General features: G+C 44.9%; 2 protein-coding genes across 6 annotated transcripts; both read left to right on the top strand.

Moving 5' to 3' along the window:
* Window positions 1-261: 261 nt before the first annotated feature.
* khdc4 (KH domain containing 4, pre-mRNA splicing factor) lies at window positions 262-11,424 on the top strand. 2 transcript variants are annotated; one of them, XM_042108503.1, is made up of 14 exons: window positions 262-404; window positions 1,189-1,360; window positions 1,524-1,649; window positions 1,777-1,856; window positions 3,280-3,332; window positions 3,472-3,617; window positions 4,109-4,320; window positions 5,183-5,243; window positions 5,862-5,919; window positions 6,115-6,338; window positions 6,558-6,698; window positions 7,445-7,554; window positions 7,972-8,063; window positions 10,760-11,424. In XM_042108503.1, the coding sequence occupies exons 1-14, from the start codon at window positions 376-378 to the stop codon at window positions 11,023-11,025; spliced, it is 1,770 nt and encodes a 589-aa protein (XP_041964437.1). In that variant the 5' UTR covers window positions 262-375; the 3' UTR covers window positions 11,026-11,424. The 2 variants fall into 2 exon arrangements, with proteins under 2 accessions (XP_041964437.1, XP_041964438.1); XM_042108504.1 differs by lacking the exon at window positions 262-404 and adding an exon at window positions 486-562.
* A 2,501-nt stretch (window positions 11,425-13,925) lies between these two features.
* On the top strand, window positions 13,926-18,393 carry LOC121721517 (low affinity immunoglobulin gamma Fc region receptor II-b-like). Of its 4 annotated transcripts, none has more exons than XM_042108518.1 (7): window positions 13,926-14,289; window positions 14,474-14,685; window positions 14,911-15,207; window positions 15,719-16,021; window positions 17,324-17,440; window positions 18,135-18,195; window positions 18,315-18,393. In XM_042108518.1, exons 1-7 carry the CDS (start codon window positions 14,234-14,236, stop codon window positions 18,370-18,372), a joined length of 1,104 nt encoding a protein of 367 aa, XP_041964452.1. In that variant the 5' UTR covers window positions 13,926-14,233; the 3' UTR covers window positions 18,373-18,393. The 4 variants fall into 4 exon arrangements, with proteins under 4 accessions (XP_041964452.1, XP_041964449.1, XP_041964450.1 ...); XM_042108515.1 differs by having other exon boundaries at window positions 13,931-14,289; window positions 14,389-14,685; XM_042108516.1 differs by having other exon boundaries at window positions 13,932-14,289; window positions 14,389-14,685; window positions 17,342-17,440.
* The last annotated feature ends 2 nt before the right edge of the window (window positions 18,394-18,395 follow it).

Here is an 18,395-nt window from a genome sequence, read left to right as displayed (position 1 = left end):
ACAAAGGTATAGGTTTGTCTGGTGGTGCAGGAGTAATGTAGATAAGGGGTCACATTTGGCCAATGTTGTCCCATTATTTGTAATGGCTGGCCTGCATATACATATAAAATATCTTACATGATATTAAGGTCTAAAATGGGGGACGGATACCTGTTTGCCATGACTGTAAATGACAAATCCATACATGGTTCTATCAGCGAGGTTCTATCTGGTTCTATGTAATGAAAACGACATATTAACCCGGAAGTGAACATGTTTCTTTTGACCTCAGTGAGTTGCTGGCGCTGCAACTAGAGAGCACCTCAGTGAATGTGTACACAGTCAATGGTAGCTTGAATTTTCTGCAGAAGTGTATTGAACAAGAAATTGAAATTGATGTCATATGGTGGAACGCCAAACGGCGGGTGAGTGTGGCAACAGCTTTGACATTTGTATCACTGCTTAGCAGCTAATGGCATAACACTTGCCTTCTCAGTTAAATGGAACGCCTAACGTTAATGGCGGAGTAGCTAACGTTAGCTAGCGTCCTGTTACTTGTTCACTTGCTAACGTTGCCGTAAAAGTAAGCAAAGAGATGGTTTGTAATTAGAGGCTAGTTACTTAAGATTGCTTCTCGTGGTAGTAACCTTCCCTGCCATTTACATTTTGACTTAGTAATGACTTTCAAAGGTCAAGATAATCAGTTTGCTACCTAACTAACAGCTAGCTGTTTTTAGCCAAAGTGGGTGTTGCGATAGGTGCGAGAGTAGCTGGGCTAACCTGAGCTAAAACGGTATCAGTTGTTACAGCCAGCTCTGATCTTATTCCCTGCTAGTTATGTCTTTCAGGCCGTCTACTAGATTGCTAATTTTGTATTATATATATATATATATATATATATATTACGTCTCAATTTAACATGAACTACAGCGCGTCACTACCTAACGTTAATCTACAGGCAGATGGACATCAAATAGGGATAGGTGCTAACGTGTTGCAACTGATTACCAATGTCAACTTAGCTGCTAAGTTGATTACAGTTAACTTGGTCACCAAAGGTCTGTGTTTGTGCATTGATGTCAGGGTGTTTGTGTAAGAAAAAGTGTGTGTGTAAGAAAAGGATGTGTGTGTAAGAAAAAGTTTGCTATTTTGGAGGGTGCGGTACTGACATACACCTGTCTCGTCTCGTCTCGTCTCATCTCGCATCAGTCGCCGCAGCAAGTGGGACCAGCCGGGGCTAGCCTCAATGGGGGAACCCGAGGCTGCGCCAACGGGGGCTCTGGATGCGGCCGCTGCCGTAGCCGCCAAGATCAATGCCATGCTGGTGGCAAAGGGCAAACTCAAGCCCTCTCAGATCGGCGGTCCTGGGCCCGTGGACAAGGTAAGAGTGTATTGATTTCATGTAGTACCTTAACAGCTGTGATGAGCTCTTGACTAAATACATAATGTACTTGAACGCTGTAGAAAAGGTGTGTTTAGCCATCTTGTGGACCTCTTTTCCGATGCGCTCACTTTTTAACACTCACCTTCCTGTTGTGACCCAGGGTGCGCCTGGTAAGCCTCAGCAGCCAATGAAAGCCAAGGATGACCTGGTGGTAGCTGAGGTGGAGATTAATGACGTGCCTCTCACCTGCCGCAATCTTCTGACCCGGGGACAGACACAAGACGAGGTTAGTGCTCCAACTACAGTCAAACTTACCATTGATACCACTTCAACTATGTTAGGTGATGCTCTGTGATAAGTGTTGGCTTAACTCAGTGAAGCGCTGGAGTAGTATTCCCCTCTGTTACCCACAGATCAGTAAAGTGAGTGGTGCTGCAGTGTCAACTAGGGGGCGCTATATGACAGTAGAAGAGAAGAACAAGGCATTACCAAGGTGAGTATGGTGGCAGGTGGATTAGGTGGGCTGACTGTCAGAATGGCCTGGTTTACACAGTTGACTAAACCTGGTTCTTGACTTCCTCTGACTTCCTGACCCAGGAAGCGCTTGCACCTTACATAGCATGGGCTTAAACAGGGCTTCTCCAGGAACTCATACCTTAGCTACAAGCCCAGCTTCAGCAGGCAGTGTGTTTGTAGGTTGAAAGTAGAAACGGTCTATTGCTCCATTTATTGTGTGTTGCTATTGGTTTGGCTCCATTTCAATTCTCTGTCCTTGGAATGTTGTACAGTGTCTTTATGGTTGCTGTTGGTATATGCAGGGTTCCTACACAGTATGGAAAACCTAGAAAAGTATGGAATTTGATTTTAGTAATTTCCAGGTCTGGATAAGTATGGAAAAAAGAAACAAGGGTATGGAGAAATATTTGTGTTTCCAGACTATTGCATCTACAGTACTATCACTTCACTAAGGTCATAATAAACCATTCCTACTGTTGTGTAGCTTAAGATGTCAGTCCACATCAGAAAAAAATCTCTCCCACAAGGGGACCCTGGTACCAAAACCTAATTGAAAACCCCAGTTCTATGCACGTGCCCTATACCTAGCTCTGCTATTTTCGGCTAAAACACTATAGACCTTTTTGATTTTGTAAAAGTTACCAAGACATGGATACTGCATTATCTGAAACTGTTATTGTAAACAAATTTGACTGTTTCCGGTGATTTCTGAGGCCTCTGCCAGCAGTGCACTAGTCTCCAACATATGTAGTATGCTGTATCAAATGTGAGTGCACCTTCCAACACAGTACTTCCCCATCGAAAAGTATCCAACAATGGGCAAGTGTTTTCTAAGGGCTAACAAGTTAATAATAAACATTATTATACAGCTCTTCACAATGCTAGTAGAACACTCCATTGACAATATCTAGAATACGGTCAGAAAAATCTACCGAGAAGTTTTAACATTTGAGTATGGAAAAAGTATGGAATTTTGAAATGGAAAATGTGTAGGAACCCTGTATATGGCCTAATCACAGAAGCACGGCACAAACACATTCGGAACTTTAGCCAAAAGTCTTGGTGCTGAAGGCCCTCAGTGCAAATGGAGCTCTTGGCACAGGTGGTTTGGTTTATCAGATGTCAGACAGGAAGCCAATTTGGGTTGAGGGCAGTGCTTGGGCTTTGGTTTATATAATATAATATGCTATGCTTCGCTATCGTAGCTGGTTGTGCTTGTGCTGCTTCTGCTGGTTGGTTTGGCTGGCAGGTTGGTCTCCTGTACCAGATTCAGCTGACAGTAATTGTGTGCTGCGTGGTACTGTTATGAGTCATAAACCTGAGGCTGAAAACCGCTACTTCAAAATCAAATGCAAAGTCAAACAATACTTTAAGTGTAATTTATTTCTTGCTATTGGCAGTGAACGTCCACTTTACCTTCACGTCCAAGGACAAACCAGAGATATAGTGGATCGTAAGTATATGTTTTTAGTTTAATCAATCTACGGCCAGATGCAATAATTACACACTTAGTTTTCTTGTGAGTGTGACTAACCCTGTGGTGTGTGTGTGTGTGTGTGTGTGTGTGTGTGTGTGTGTGTGTGTGTACATAGGAGCGGTGAATAAGATCAAGGAGATCATCACCAACGGTGTGGTGAAAGCAGCCACCAGCTCGAGTGCGGCGGCAGTCACCGTCTACCAGCAGCCCCCTCCCCCAGCGCTGCCCCCTATGGGCCAGAAACCACACTTCCAGTCCGGGGTGAGGTTCCACCACCTCGCTATTAACCAGACAAACCACCACCACGTGCACAGAAGACACATTTACTCTCTAAATGTAACCATAGTAAATGAGTGATGTGGCTCTCATCACACATGCTACATTTCTATTTCACCATAGCTGTCATCCCAGTAGGTTACTGACTTATTTTGAAAGCCAATGCCTTTAAATAATACGTTAATTTATGCCAGGTCTCTACATGGTATGGTTTCATTTCTTGTTTACCTTTGTCCGTCTGTCTGTTTTCTGTCTCCTTTAACTTGTCTGTGTCTCTCTCTGTCTCTCTCTGTCTCTCTCTGTCTCTGTCTCTCTCTCTCTCTCTCTCTCTCTCTCTCTCTCTCTCTCTCTCTCTCTGTGTCTTTCTCTCTCTGTGTCTTTCTCTCTCTGTTTGTGTCTCTGTCTTTCTCTCTGTCTTTATGTCTCGCTCTCTTTCTCTCTTTCTCTCTCTCTATTTCTTTCTCTCTCTCTCTCAGATGCACTATGTCCAGGACAAGCTGTTTGTGGGCCTGGAGCATGCTATCCAGGGTTTCAATGTGAAGGAGAAGGTGGAGGGCCCCGGCTGCTCCTTCCTCCAGCACATTCAGACGGAGACGGGGGCCAAGGTCTTCCTCAGGGGGAAGGGATCTGGATGCCTGGAGCCAGCTTCAGGGAGAGAGGCTTTCGAACCCATGTACATCTACATAAGGTTGGTACAAGTCTAGAACACATGTACATCTACATAAGGTTGGTTCAAGTCTAGAACCCATGTACATCTACATAAGGTTGGTTCAAGTCTAGAACACATGTGATAGGCCAGTAAATGTATAGAATTTACGTACACTACTGGTCAAAAGTTTCAGTCCCACTCCATTATAGACAGAATACCAGCTGAGATCAGTTGCTTTTGTTTTTTATTAGGGCAGAAGTTTTCAGATTACATTATGTGCTTACATAATTGCAAAAACTGTTAATACAAAATGTGCTTACATAATTGAAAAAAAATGGCTGATCTTTAATGCAATAATCTACATTGCCCATTATCAGCAACCATTCATCCAATCTTCCAAAGGCACATTCTGTTTACTAATCTGATATAATTTTAAAAGGCTAACTGAGAAAACATTGGAGAACCCTTTTGCAATTATGTAAAAAAACAATGCAACTGATCTCAGCTGGTAATCTGTCTATAATGGAGTGGAATGGAAACTTCTAAGTGACCCCAAACTTTTGACCGTTAGTGTACATTGATATAGGTCTGTACATAGTTAGGGTTAAAGTATCCTTCCAGGCTGACAGGAGATGGCATTGGTCATCCAATCTCACGTGGACTACACTGAATCAGACTCTGATTAGTGGCAACCTGGCAATCCGGAGCAGATAGCTACTGATGCAGCCATGCAGAACAGTGAAACACTGCAGTCATAATATTCCTGCTTATCTCTAAATACATAGTCACACACAGATATACACAGGGACAGTACAGATATCATACAGTCATTACATAGAATCATACTTTTAGTGTCAAAGTGACGCGAAGAGCTAATTAACCGTGTGTGTGTGTTTTCTAGTCACCCCAAACCCGAGGGCCTGGCTGCAGCCAAGACTCTGTGTGAGAACCTCCTACAGACAGTAAGTACCTACAGAATATATTACATACACACTGATGCTCTCTCTTTTACTCACTCACTTACTCACACACACACACACACACACAGGTCTTTCCCTCGCACTCAGGGAGAGATGTACTTTCACTCAGGAGTGCAGCATAATATCTGTTGATTTTATGTTGAAAGTACTTCAACCGAAAGGAATTATTCAGTTGATTCAGTCCAGAATGATGGCCCAAGTATGGCAATACTAGCCCTTGTGTTGACACAGAAAGGAGTCTGCTTCTGTATTGCATATCTTAAGTATAAGTATATATACTCTTTTGATCCTGTGAGGGAAATTTGGTCTCTGTTATCCCAATCCTTGAATTAGTGAAACACACTCAGCACACAGTGAGGTGAATGAAGCACACACTAATCCCGGCGCAGTGAGCTGCCTGCAACAACAGCGGCGCTCGGGGAGCAGTGAGGGTTAGGTCCCTTGCTCAAGGGCACTTCAGCCGTGCCTACTGGTCGGGGTTCGAACCGGCAACCCTCCGGTTACAAGTCCGAAGCCCTAACCAGTAGGCCACAGCTGCCCCAAAGCTAGCTTTCATGAAAAGGGTCATTCCTTGCATTCTCTTCTGCCTCTCTCTCTCAGGTGCATGCCGAGTACTCTCGCTTCCTCACTCAGATGACGGCCATGGTGCCCACTCAAGGTAACATGCTCGGTTCAGACGTGGGCACAGACACAAGTTACATGCTGCAGACTCGGGATACAGGGCGTCTGCAGCCCTCGAACCAAAATAATGGTTTTACTGTAGAGCTCAACACACCTGTCCCAGTTCTGAATTCCCGATCTGCTGGTGTGTCTGCTAGTGAGTCTAACCTCTTTACGTCTCGTCTTCTGCCAGGCTTCATCCAGCCGCCCCCAGTCAACGGCCTGCCCCCCCATCCCCCGTACTGCCCCCCTGCGGGCTACCAGCCTCCAGGCTACCCCATGCCCATGCCCCCGCCTCAGCCCATGCCCCCACCCTATGTTGTACCCCCACATATGCCCCCTGGGACGCCCCCTGCCCCAATCCCACCGCCCAGCGCTCAGTACCCCATCAACCCTGCGCCGCCCGTCATGCCTCAGGTAAACAGCAGCACCTGTTGCCCACAAGCCTTTCGATATGATTCCACTGTAGTCCACCAATTTACATTGTTTTACTCCGTTTTTATCTGTATGTAATACAGATTTGACAGTATATTGTTATATTGATTGTATACAGTATAATTGACAATTGGACTATTTATTAACTATTGATTGACTTTCTTTTACTGTCTCCACCCTCCATCACACACACACACACAGCTCCCTCCGGCTCCATTCCCCCCAGTGGCTCCAGTTCCGCACAAAGCCCCTCCCCCCTCGTCCTTGGCCAACCCCCCACAGAAGCGGCGCTTCACAGAGGAGGTCCCTGAGGAGCAGGACAGCGGCCTTCTGGGATACCAGGTGATCCATCGCCCCACCTGTCTCACACACTGAACTGTCTCAGGAGGTGCAGTGTTGCACGTGCAAAACCGTGCTGAGATCCGTCCCAAGATCCATGAACTAATTTCTCTTTCTTTTCAGAGAATATTTTTATTTCAGCCCTGTCTCTCCTGGGGCTTATGACGGATGCCTCAGCCACAATTAAACTGCAGCCTCGAAAACTGACTATTTGAATATAAAACATGGATTGCCTTTTAATTGCATATTATTTATTCAAGATTTTTGCTTAGGGTGGAATATAATCGGTGCCGTTGCTAGCTGTGTGTATTGAATAAAAACGGGTGTTTCCCATTGCAGCATAGCTGAATCCTTGGTGTTTGATTGCATTGTCATCCTTGTAGATATTAGCTGTGTGTATCTCATCTTCAATTCAAATTGGATTCAACATACTTTATTTTCCATAAGGAACTTAAATTTGTGCAGCGGACACATACACCCGATAAGACAAAATGCAACACTATTACAGTCACACATACGGAGTAAAAGCTGGTAGCCCTAGTGTCCATTTATAGTATAAAGACAAGAGTGCTTCGTTCAGCACACTTGACCCTGGGGTGGAGCCTGCGCTGCTTTGGCCCGTATGTGGCCCATAAGTGGCCCGTGTCCACTGGCTCCGCCCCAGAGGTCTTTTCCTTAGGACAGTAATGGCAAAACAAGGCACCAGACGAGGGTGTGTGCTAATGTCATTTGTGTTTTTCTGCTCATAGCATGGACCCATTCATATGACTAATTTAGGTGCAGGCTTCTCTGTGGGCAGCCCCGAGTCTTCAGGACCCCCGCCTTCTAGTTCCTCTGGGCCTCCCAAAGAGAGGGACTGGTAAGTGCCTCAGAACCAAAACTCAGAACCAGAACTAGGCTGCTGCTGTTGCTGCTGCACCACAGCCTGTGCTGGACAACATGAAGGACATTTTGTGTTCCTGTACAAGTGGTTGAGGGTACTCCACTGTACATGGTGCCATGATTGCGTAATTATCTTAAAAGATTGTAGGTAGTGCACACACATATGGTAGCTTGAATGTACCCTTAACTACACATATAGTTTTAGTTTACTCAGTATAATACACTTTCCTGTGTTCAGGAAATCAATTGATCGATCAGTTGATCAATAATCAACAATTACTGTAACTTTCATGTCTAACATGTCTGATACAGTGACGATAATGTGTTTTAAAATATCATAATTAAATGAGTATGTCGCTTGAGATTGAGATTCCACTGGTGTTTGACCCTCCAGTAGGCAGCTAATGCCCCCGCCACCCATGCCAGTCAACGGAGGACTGCGGCCGCCCAAACTGGAGGAGAGAAGGCCACCGGCCCCCGCCCCCGGTAAGGACCACAACCCCCAACCCTCCCCTCTGCCCACTGCCCCGTCAGCTGCTGCCTCTGGGTTGTGTCTGAGCGAGGGTCAGCTGTTGCCTCTGGGTGGTGTCTGAGCGAGGGTCAGCTGCTGCCCCTGGACTGTATCTGAGCGAGGGTTATCTTAATTAACTTAGAGATTAGTTTTGAGTTAGCCCCAGTTCACCCCTGCTAGGTGCCCCACTTCCCCGCCCTGTCAGTGCTCAGTAGAGGCTGATGGATAGATAGATAGATAGATAGATAGATAGATAGATAGATTAGTTAGTGGAGCTGTTTTCCCCACAGGGAGTCTGCTCGGTAGGTAGGTAGTGGAACTGTTTTCTGCTCCTGCCCCACATGGCTGCAGCCTCTGGCCCTGATCTGGTGTTTGTGGCTGTGTGGTGGAAGACACCCCTGCTGTTACCCAGATACTAACTAGCCCCTTTTACACTGCCGTATTTCCCGCAAATGTATGTACCTTTTATTGCAGAACACTGCAATAACTGTCCTTTTTGCCGAAGTGTCCCGCCAATTTTACCACCAGGCAGAGTAGACATAAAGGTGAAACAATTCATTCCGGCACCAGTGTAAATGCCGTTAAGGCCAAATGGGGGGAATCTGGGCGGGTGTTTTGATGACACTACAAATGTCAAACCCACCACCGGAGATTTAAAATCTGACGAGCAGCAATAGCACATGACGTCACACACATTACCACAATCTTTAAATCCACAAAGCTTCCAGTTATTTAACGCCGGTTAGAGTTGACTGTAGGTTGGAATGCAATCGGTTGCCATATAGGCTATCCTAAAATCCAGCAATAAAACAAAGCATGAACTCCTTGAGCTTTTACATTATCACATGATAACTACTGTTAGCCACATAACATTTAGAAGCTGGACATTAACGAACATAGCTTAATGTCACTGTTTAACAAACAAACTAGCATGCTATGCAGCCAAACAAGCAAACACAGCTAAATGTAATGACAATGGACTCTTACCTTTATGGTCTACAAGTTATCCACAGTTATCCATAGTTAGTCCCCTGTCATTTCTGTTTGGCATTCTTGATATGAGCTAGTTAAAGATATAGATGGCCATATTCTATTATCACACAGGTCTGACTAAATTCAACGTTCTCTCCAGAAACACTTTGTTGTAGCCTATAGAGCCTATGGACCTGGCCCAAAACTTGCAATAGCAGGCTTTACCCTTAAAAACTGTCATAGTATAATATGCAGTTTCTGGCATGCATAATAAAAGCATTTGTAGATGAATGGCTAACATAACTGTAGCCTACATCTGACTCATCTTTACACCCAATATTGCACGTCGCGCTTCACGTCGCGCTTCTGGGGCAGCCGTGGCCTACTGGTTAGCACTTCGGACCTGTAACCGGAGGGTTGCCGGTTTGAACCCCGACCAGTACAAGGGCACGGCTGAAGTGCCCTTGAGCAAGGCACCTAACCCCTCACTGCTCCCAGAGCGCCGCTGTTGTTGCAGGCAGCTCACTGCGCCGGGATTAGTGTGTGCTTCACCTCACTGTGTGTACACTGTGTGCTGTGTGTGTTTCACTAATTCACGGATTGGGATAAATGCAGAGACCAAATTTCCCTCACGGGATCAAAAGAGTATATATACTTATACTTATTTTGCTATTTGGTCCTGGCTCCTCAATATGCCGGCTTGTATGTAAACACTCGCGGTACGATGTGGCTGGCAATGTTTTCGCCTCGTTTTTAGACACGATGCGGCATAAAGACGTCTTCTTTTCCCGTTAATGTTGTGCGATCTTAGTGTAAAAACGACTACTGACTCTGTAGTGGCCTCTGTTCTGTAGCTCTGCAGGTGCAGGCCAGGCTGTGTCCACTACAGAGTTGGTCACTCTCTCGAGTCTCGGTACGGGCTGTTCTACCACACATCACTTTGCATCTGAGATGTGAAGTCTGAAGACTGAAGTTGGACTCTTGTGACACAAAGTGTACGACTCAGTTGTGATGTCTGACATGAGGCTATTTGTAGTGGAAATGTTTCCTAAATGCTAACTGTGCGGTGGGGGTGGATCCTGGTCAGAGCAGTATAGTGGACCTCACATCACCCTCCCCCAGTTGTTCTCCATCTAGTCCTCTCTCCACTGGCTGGTGTCAGCAGCCAGCCGTCCCTCTCTGATGAGGTCATCAGACTGACGACGAGCCTGTGGCTGAGTGGTCCGCCCGCACTAACGTGCCTCTCTCCTCTGTTTTGTGTTCTCTCTCTCTCTCTCTCTTTCTGTGTTCTTCTCTCTCTTCCATGTCTCTCTGGGGGGATGCCGGACGCTGCTGGCGTACGGACGCTGGGTGGGGGGTTGGCCCATGGACATCGTCAATCACTCTGTTGCCGCTTCCTGATTGGATGGCCTGAACTTTTGCCTCCTCCTCCTGACCAATGGCGACCAACCCCTGCCCGCGCCTTTGCTTCCCCCCGTCGCCCCCCAAAAAAATACCAAACGTCTGTGCTCCAAAATGACTGCTATTTGATTAACTTTGTCTCTCTCTGTTCACCAACCTAATGCCAAATCGTCTGTTTTTTAATGAGTGTGCCTGCTTGTTTTGTTTTTCCTGGGTTTTCTTTCTCTCTTGTATGTTCTATTCTCTCTCCCTCTCTCGGTCTTGTCATTCCCCCCCCCCCCCCCCCCCCCCCTTATAGAACCGTCTGTGAAGCGTCTGAAGACAGGACTGGTGGCTTACACCGGAGACTCGTCTGATGAAGAGGAGGACCACTCAATTCTTAAACCGGCCGGGGCAGGTAACTCGGCCATGACATCCTCTTCCTCTTCCTCCTCATCCACCTCCTCCTCCTCCTCCTCCCTCTCCTCAGGATGGACTCTGGGGGTGTACCGAAACCCCCCTCCCCAACCGGCACGTCCCAAAACACAGGCACCGCAATCCATGCCATTTTGGATGGCCCCATAAGACACACACACACACACACACACACACACACACACACACACACACACTTGCCCTCCACAAGGACATCTGTTACTCACTCACACACACTCTAAATCCCGTCCTGTAAAAAAACCCTGACACACACACTCACACGACCCTTCTTGTGTGTGGAGGGCTTGTCTCGTCTATGAACTGCAGTAATGAATTCGTTCTGGGACGATAAAGACTTTCGGCGGCAGACATGGATGCTGTTTCGTGAATGAGCTGTGTCCTCCCTCAGGGGGTGGGAGGGCATACAGACTTGGAGGCAGCAAATAGACCCCAAATCAACTGGAAGGTGACCTTGGCTTATCCAAGGACTGTTTTTTTGAGATGAAGTGCTAGACCACAATAAACAGTGAATCATTGTTTATAATTGTATTTATGTTTTTGCTGTTTTTTTTTCCTATCATGTTGATTTTTTTTTTTTTTCAAAGCCTTGGTAACTGTGGCCTTGACTATGTCTTGGTTATTGTTCAGAATGAGACATAACAGACTCTTAATAAAAGCAAAGGCATCAGCCAAATACCGTTTACAAGACCACGCCAGTAAGAACACAGAAAATCATGTACCAATCTAGTGTATCTCTTGTGTTAGATAGATAGATAGATAGATAGATAGATAGATAGATAGATAGATAGATACTTTATTGATCCCCAGGGGAAGTAAAATAGTAAAATCAATGAATACCACTGCTTTAGTGAAACTATTTATTAAACATCAATTGGATAAAACCCAGTTTAATCCACTATAGTACTTTGAGGCAGAGGTCAATGCCTTCGTATCCTTTTTCTTGGCTTGTATACAGCAAAGGTCAGATTAGCACAGAGCACTGGATAATGAATGATATGCAGTACCATGGTGAGTTTGTGTCTATAATTTATTATGATCAGTCAACTAGTGAGATTACATGTTTTCTAATTTGTGATGTGATCTAGGAAAACCCTAGCCTTGGTGCCATTCCGAATTTAGTCCCGCCCACAACATTTGAGGTCGGGAAGTTCGGTCTGGCATTGCTCCATTGTGGAGCAAGTATGCTCGCCCTAGATCGGGTGGACCAATCAAATCGGGCTTTACGATGATGGACAGGTAAGCAACAGCGCCTGGTCTATCACATCATCTGAGCACGCTTAGATTAGGCTTATGTTTGAAACAAGAACGCTGTGGCTAGAAGGATACATGGCTTTTAAGACGGCACTAACTTTTACAAAAGACCATAAAACAATGTTAAGGCATTTGTGGAGAAGAAGGATGGTTTGTGTGTTTTCTTCCTACACCTTACGGTAAGCTATTTCGTTGCTCTGATTGGTTAGGTATATCCAATTGAGTGCAGAGGCATTCCCCCCTGTATCGGTTGAAACACGCCCCATAATTATGTCCCAATGGAGCAGTATCAGACTCATATTCTGACTAGAGTAGCCTACTACGTCAGGCTAGGAAAACCCTTCACATGGTGCATTCAAAAATTCTTGATTTTTGCTCTGTTTCAACCAAATTCATGAAACTTAAGATTCTGATACCATCTCTTCAACATTCTGGACACTGTCCCCTAGCAAAATCTTGGATGTTGCTAGGATGGTATCAGAATCATAAATGGTGAAATTGCACCAAGTGAAGAGTTTTCCCAGATAGCAACACATTTTCTTGAGAATGGTTTAAGTTTTTGTACTGTAAGCAGTAGGGAGAGGAAATGGCCCTTCAAGGAGTTATTGGAGGTGGTGTAAATTATGTTTGGCAATAAATTATTTAAACTTGTTTTGCATTAAGCTTAAAAATTCCATGATAGCTCTGCTTCACATCATGAGATTCTATCTGAGATAATATTTATTCAACTTCATGTATCGCTGCGCAGATCTGGCTGAAAATGACGCATGCTGGATTTAACACAATGTAAACGTTGCATGAAGCCGAATGAGTCTAATATGCAAATTAACCGTTCTTTCAAATAATGTTACTGTTGTAAATAGTGATTTTTAGTTTGAGGTTTGTGTGTAGCTCCACCAGGCTACTAGCCTACAACAACTGCTGTGCGGGGAAAACTTTCAAATTGTCATGACGTTGTTTTCTCTGTCTCTGGAGTATAATGTTGCGACACCTTTGCCCAAATATTGAGAGAAGGCATAGGCCTACAGACGTTAGAATCTGCAGTTGCAAGCCCTAAGTAGCCTTTATTTGTTCAGCACATTCTTCATGTATAATGTGTGACACAAAACACTTTAAAGTAAGAAAATTAAGCCATAACAAACAAAACACTTCAAAGGAAGAAAATTAAGCCATAACAAACAATGACATAAGTTTAATCAGAGCCCGTTTACGGAGAGTCGGATCACTCCCTATTAACTCCATTGTACCTGCAACCTGCTGCAGTTCCGCTAGGGGCGATCACGAATATGTGCAAAAACAATGGGGGTCTATGGAGCTAGACGGCTAAATGTGTCTCTTTCACCTGGTTGTCGTTGAAAAATCGAAGATTGGATTGTGGTTTCTGCAAGATCAATGGTCATTGTAGGTCAAAAGTTGAATGAACGAGTACTTACGTCCTTTCGATTTCTTACAGGTTGGGTCGTTGTTGCCCACAACACACTAGCTTTCTGCTGAATGAATGAATGACGTCATTGACGCATTTGAAAGGCTTTTTTGGAACAAATAAGTGACTCAAAAAATATAATACTCAGCGGTTTGTATTTTCTCTGCCCCCTCTTTTGCATGCAACATTCAAATTTCTGGGCAAAAAATGATATCACGAGAAAAGTGGATTTGAGGGGTACAGCTCCATAGACCTCTATTCATTCTGCACTTATTCGTGAGCGCCCTCATGTGGAACCAGAACGGGAACTGCAACCAGTTCAGAAACCGGAAGTTTCCCGAGAGTGGCGGTTCTCCCCTTATTAGACATTCTCTGGTTTAATCTAACTAGCTGAAATGGTCCGTGAGTTAACATCGCACATCATGGTGGTTCGGATCAACCAAATGTCAGACGAAGCGGCGTGACTCGTCTGCGTTCCAGTAACCTAGCAACGGTGCGGAAAAAAAAACGGAAGAGCAGCGTAATGAGTGATAGGCCTACCTATTTTTACAGTCTGTTGTACATAGACTACTTTTGGTATCTCTTAGGTTAATATGGCTACCACAGAACATTTTAGACACATTTGTGATAAGATGGTGATGATAACTGTAAAGTTATGTTAGTATGTCTTGTCAACGCAGTAGGCCTAGTGGCTGCTATACTGCTCTGTTTCTCCCATGGTAAGTAGGGTCACTTTTTGCTTGAGTTCTAACAACAGAACTGACACTGACCTCCTTGGCTTGACGTGTGTGTGTGTGTGTGTGTGTGTGTGTGTATAGCATCTGCTCAGGTGTCTTCAGTGTTGTTGTCAGCCAACCCAGGAAATGAACTGGTTGTGGGAGAAACACTCATTTTAACCTGCAGGGTTATCACAGATGGCTCTGAGGCCCCTCAGCTGGCCTATGGCATATGGAGGGATAACATCAGGGTGTCCACCACAACACAAATCCAGGGCAAGACTCACAGTTTTCTTATAGAAGATGTCACCACAGAACAGTCTGGAAAGTACAAGTGTGTAGTAACTCTACCTCAGGGTGAGCAGAGGGAAAGTGAGGATGTACAAGTGACTGTGGAAGGTAAGAACATGAAAGAAAATCACCTTAAGAAATAATTTTATTTATTTATTTATTATATTTATTTTATCAGATTTCTCTCCTAAGTCCTGTGGAGAGCATCTAATAGAAATTCATGGTAGATACAAACAAGTCGTAGATCCACCTGGAATTAGTATCCTGAGTGAAACCTCAACCTAAAGGGCCTTTAAGGTTCGCAAACATGCATCTGCTTGCTGTCTCACACAGACATCCTCCTGAAGCCCACACTGACAGTGAGTCCTACAGATGGAAGAGCGTACTCCGAGGATACCGTCCTCCTGCGGTGTGGATTGCATCAGCACCGCGGCTGGAAGTACCTCTGGTACCATGGCTCTCGGAGTGCACCCCCACTGGGGCAGATCTGGGATGGGGGAGGAGGGGAGGCGGTGTTCAGGCTGTGGCGCTCCGCACTCTCAGACACGGGCCGGTACTGGTGCAAAGCGGGCAGGGGCTCGCCCACCTTCTACACAGAGTACAGTGACTCAGTCTACCTCAATATCACAAGTGAGTGTGTGGGGATGGTTTTAACGGTGTCTCTATAATCATTATGCCAAATAGGCTGATCTCACTACAGAGTATTGTGGTCTCATAATAAGCAGATACATGGAGTAATAATTAGTGAACCTCTTTGACCACCAAGTGACAAAAGTGTAGCTCACACAAGCACCACAATCTGAACCGTCTCATACCCCCTGAAGCAAATCTGCTAGTTTGTGTGTCTGTCATACTGTTAATAATGTTAATAATGCATTGCAACTGCTGTCATGCATTAAATGAGTCAAAAGTCACAACTCGGATAGGTGGTGTGGACTTGGCTTTGATTTGGCAAGAATGGGTGACAGGTGGGTCCCATGCAGTTTATGATATAGAGATGTAAATAGTTTGTGTGCATACGTACTAGTCACTATGGGTGAGGTCACTGCCCAGTGCTTGGGTGTCAAGAGTCACAGTGGAACTGTAATGGCCACTGCCATCCAACTGAAGACACACATTAGCATGGTGTTTGTCTCCGCAGATTTCTTCAGCCGTGTGACCCTATCTCTGAGCCCTGGGGTGGTTCTAAAGCAGAACGAGCCATTCCGCATTACCTGCAACGCCCAGGTGAGCGAGCGAGAGAGCCTGAAGCCTGAGAACAGCTCCAGACGCGCTCAGGTGACGTTCACCTTCTTCAGGAACGGCCAGCCTCTCCTCTCCAGCTCCGCTCGCTCCGTGGTGACCGTGAACCAGGCACGCAGGTGTCACTCGGGCAGGTACAGCTGCACGGTGGCCTCAGGGAGAGCCCAGCTGTCCAGCCCAGAGATTCATGTCACCACAGACGGTACGCAGTACATCTGCCACTGCCACTGTCACAATGTCAAGAGAATACCTGCAAACCTTTATGATTTAGCTACCTCATTCTCTATATACAAACCTGTTACTGTTCATTCAGAGAAATTAACGTTATAGAGAGCCATGCTGTGCAATGCAACACAGCATGTGCATAATGTAGAATAGTATGTTGTTGGGGATTAACCTTTTGAGAAGCACTTGAAGTAGAAAAATAAGCAGAAGCATGATGCAGCTAGCCTGTGCACTTGTGTTCCATTAGTTCTGTTCTACATATCACTCCAGACAAGCAGGGGAACGATAGCCTTCACCCCAGACCTGTCTGCTTCTGCAATCTCATTCTGAGTTTAATAGGGCAACACACACACACACACACACACACAACAGGCGCGCCTGCAGGTGTACGTCCGTACGCACTGTGCGTACCATCAGGCTCAACAACGAGAGAAAATTTCCCTGTGTGTGTGTAATGTGTATTCACACCAAATTGGCCCACCATACCTTCCCAACTATGCACAGTACCCCATTAGCTGCCATCAGGCTATTTACAATTTTCTATTACGTAACTTAGTGAACACTTATCAAAATTAACGCGCACACATTTTGTTTGAGCAGGAGACACATACGCATGCAGGCCGTAGGCTACTTGTTTTATTTTACTCGGCTATCTATATATATATGGTTATTAGCCCACAATGTTGAGCTAATTCACTAATTCAATACTCATGATGGATCACAAGTTTAAACAACAGAAAGTATGGAGGCAGCAAAGCTAGAGGATTTATTCCAGATGGGCAAGAACAAGGTAGGGAATTGGTGTGCTTGTCAGAACACTTGTTGTTTAGCTGTTTAAAGCCAGACGTCAAGAACAAAAAAAGGTAACTTTAGCCTGTATAGGGCTGTATCAAGTTGTCCAAATGAATAGGTCATAGTAGACGTTGTTGTATTATTGCATGTGGATGTTGTTATGCTATGTAGGCTAATTTTGTGCTGACCAATGCACGGCTAAACCGGGAAACGGACAAATATTGTCCACGCGTATTTTTTATTTTTTTTGCGGTCGGGTCGGGTCGGGTCGGGTGTGCGTACCATAGCATTAATTCCTGCAGGCGCCCCTGACACACAACACAGCAGTTTAGAATACACTGGTTTGCATGCAATGAACTCACAACTGAGCTAATATAGGCAAATCTGGAGATATTTTATATTTTTTAGGTGAAATAAAAAAATATGCAAAGCATGTTACACAATTGGTTAGAATTAGAGAAAGACAAGTCCGTGAAACATGATACAGGTGTGGTTTATGTGTTAGTAGCAGACACCTCTCTACTCATGGTTATCCTGGTGGGCGTGGCTCTTGTCATAGCTGTCACGCTGGCTGCGGCCTTCATACACGAGCTGCTCCGCCGAGGTAAAGCAAATGCTGATACTTTACACCTCACACCTTTACACCTCACACCTTTACACCTCACACCTTTATAACTCACACCTTTACACCTCACACCTTTACACCTCACACCTTTATAACTCACACCTTTATAACTCGCACCTTTACACCTCACACCTTTATAACTCACACCTTTATATCTCACACCTTTACACCTCACACCTTTATAACTCACACCTCACACCTTTATAACTCACACCTTTACACCTCACACCTTTACACCTCATACCTTTATAACTCACACCTTTACACCTCACACCTTTATATCTCACACCTTTACACCTCACACCTTTATAACTCACACCTTTACACTTCACACCTTTACACCTCACACCTTTATAACTCACACCTTTATATCTCACACCTTTACACCTCACACCTTTATAACTCACACCTCACACCTTTATAACTCACAACTTTACACCTCACACCTTTACACCTCACACCTTTATAACTCACACCTTTACACCTCACACCTTTATAACTCACACCTTTATATCTCACACCTTTATAACTCACACCTTTACATTGTCATTCCCAGACATCGTACAGCAGGAAACTGAATTAGGATGCTCTGTTTCCACAAGCTGTGATACACAGTTCATTTTTAGTCTTTAGTGATTTGGTGATCCCCTCAGTAATCTATTTTCTCTCCTAGTTGTTCCTTCATCCATGGCTTGTCTAACCCGTGTCATGTCAGAAACTGCTGGAAGAGAAAGGTGTGTGTGTGTATATGCATGTTAATATTCACTCTGTGTATGTTATTCAACTTGTGTGTAAATTCAACTTTGCCAATGACCAATTGTTTTTAACTGTATGTATGTCTATATTTCAACAGTGCTTACCGCTGCCCAGCCCAGGCTGAACCTGCTGCGGGGATCAGTCCTGGTACATAAAATGTCTTGTTCTTCACATTACA

This window comes from Alosa sapidissima, chromosome 10 (genome assembly GCF_018492685.1).
Source record: "Alosa sapidissima isolate fAloSap1 chromosome 10, fAloSap1.pri, whole genome shotgun sequence".
NCBI classification, from domain to species: Eukaryota; Metazoa; Chordata; class Actinopteri; order Clupeiformes; family Clupeidae; genus Alosa; species Alosa sapidissima.
This window is presented reverse-complemented; position numbering and strand designations above follow the sequence as displayed.

What these genes read in the sequence shown, in the direction of transcription:
- LOC121721517 (XM_042108515.1), top strand. Translation starts at nt 14,226, where the DNA reads ATGTTAGTATGTCTTGTCAACGCAGTAGGCCTAGTGGCTGCTATACTG. An exon ending in AGTCTACCTCAATATCACAA is followed by an intron (nt 15,208 to 15,718) that starts GTGAGTGTGTGG and finishes TTGTCTCCGCAG; the next exon opens with ATTTCTTCAGCCGTGTGACC. An exon ending in GAAACTGCTGGAAGAGAAAG is followed by an intron (nt 18,196 to 18,314) that starts GTGTGTGTGTGT and finishes ATATTTCAACAG; the next exon opens with TGCTTACCGCTGCCCAGCCC.
- khdc4 (XM_042108503.1), top strand. Translation starts at nt 376, where the DNA reads ATGTCATATGGTGGAACGCCAAACGGCGG. An exon ending in CCCATGTACATCTACATAAG is followed by an intron (nt 4,321 to 5,182) that starts GTTGGTACAAGT and finishes TGTGTTTTCTAG; the next exon opens with TCACCCCAAACCCGAGGGCC. An exon ending in GTGAGAACCTCCTACAGACA is followed by an intron (nt 5,244 to 5,861) that starts GTAAGTACCTAC and finishes TCTCTCTCTCAG; the next exon opens with GTGCATGCCGAGTACTCTCG.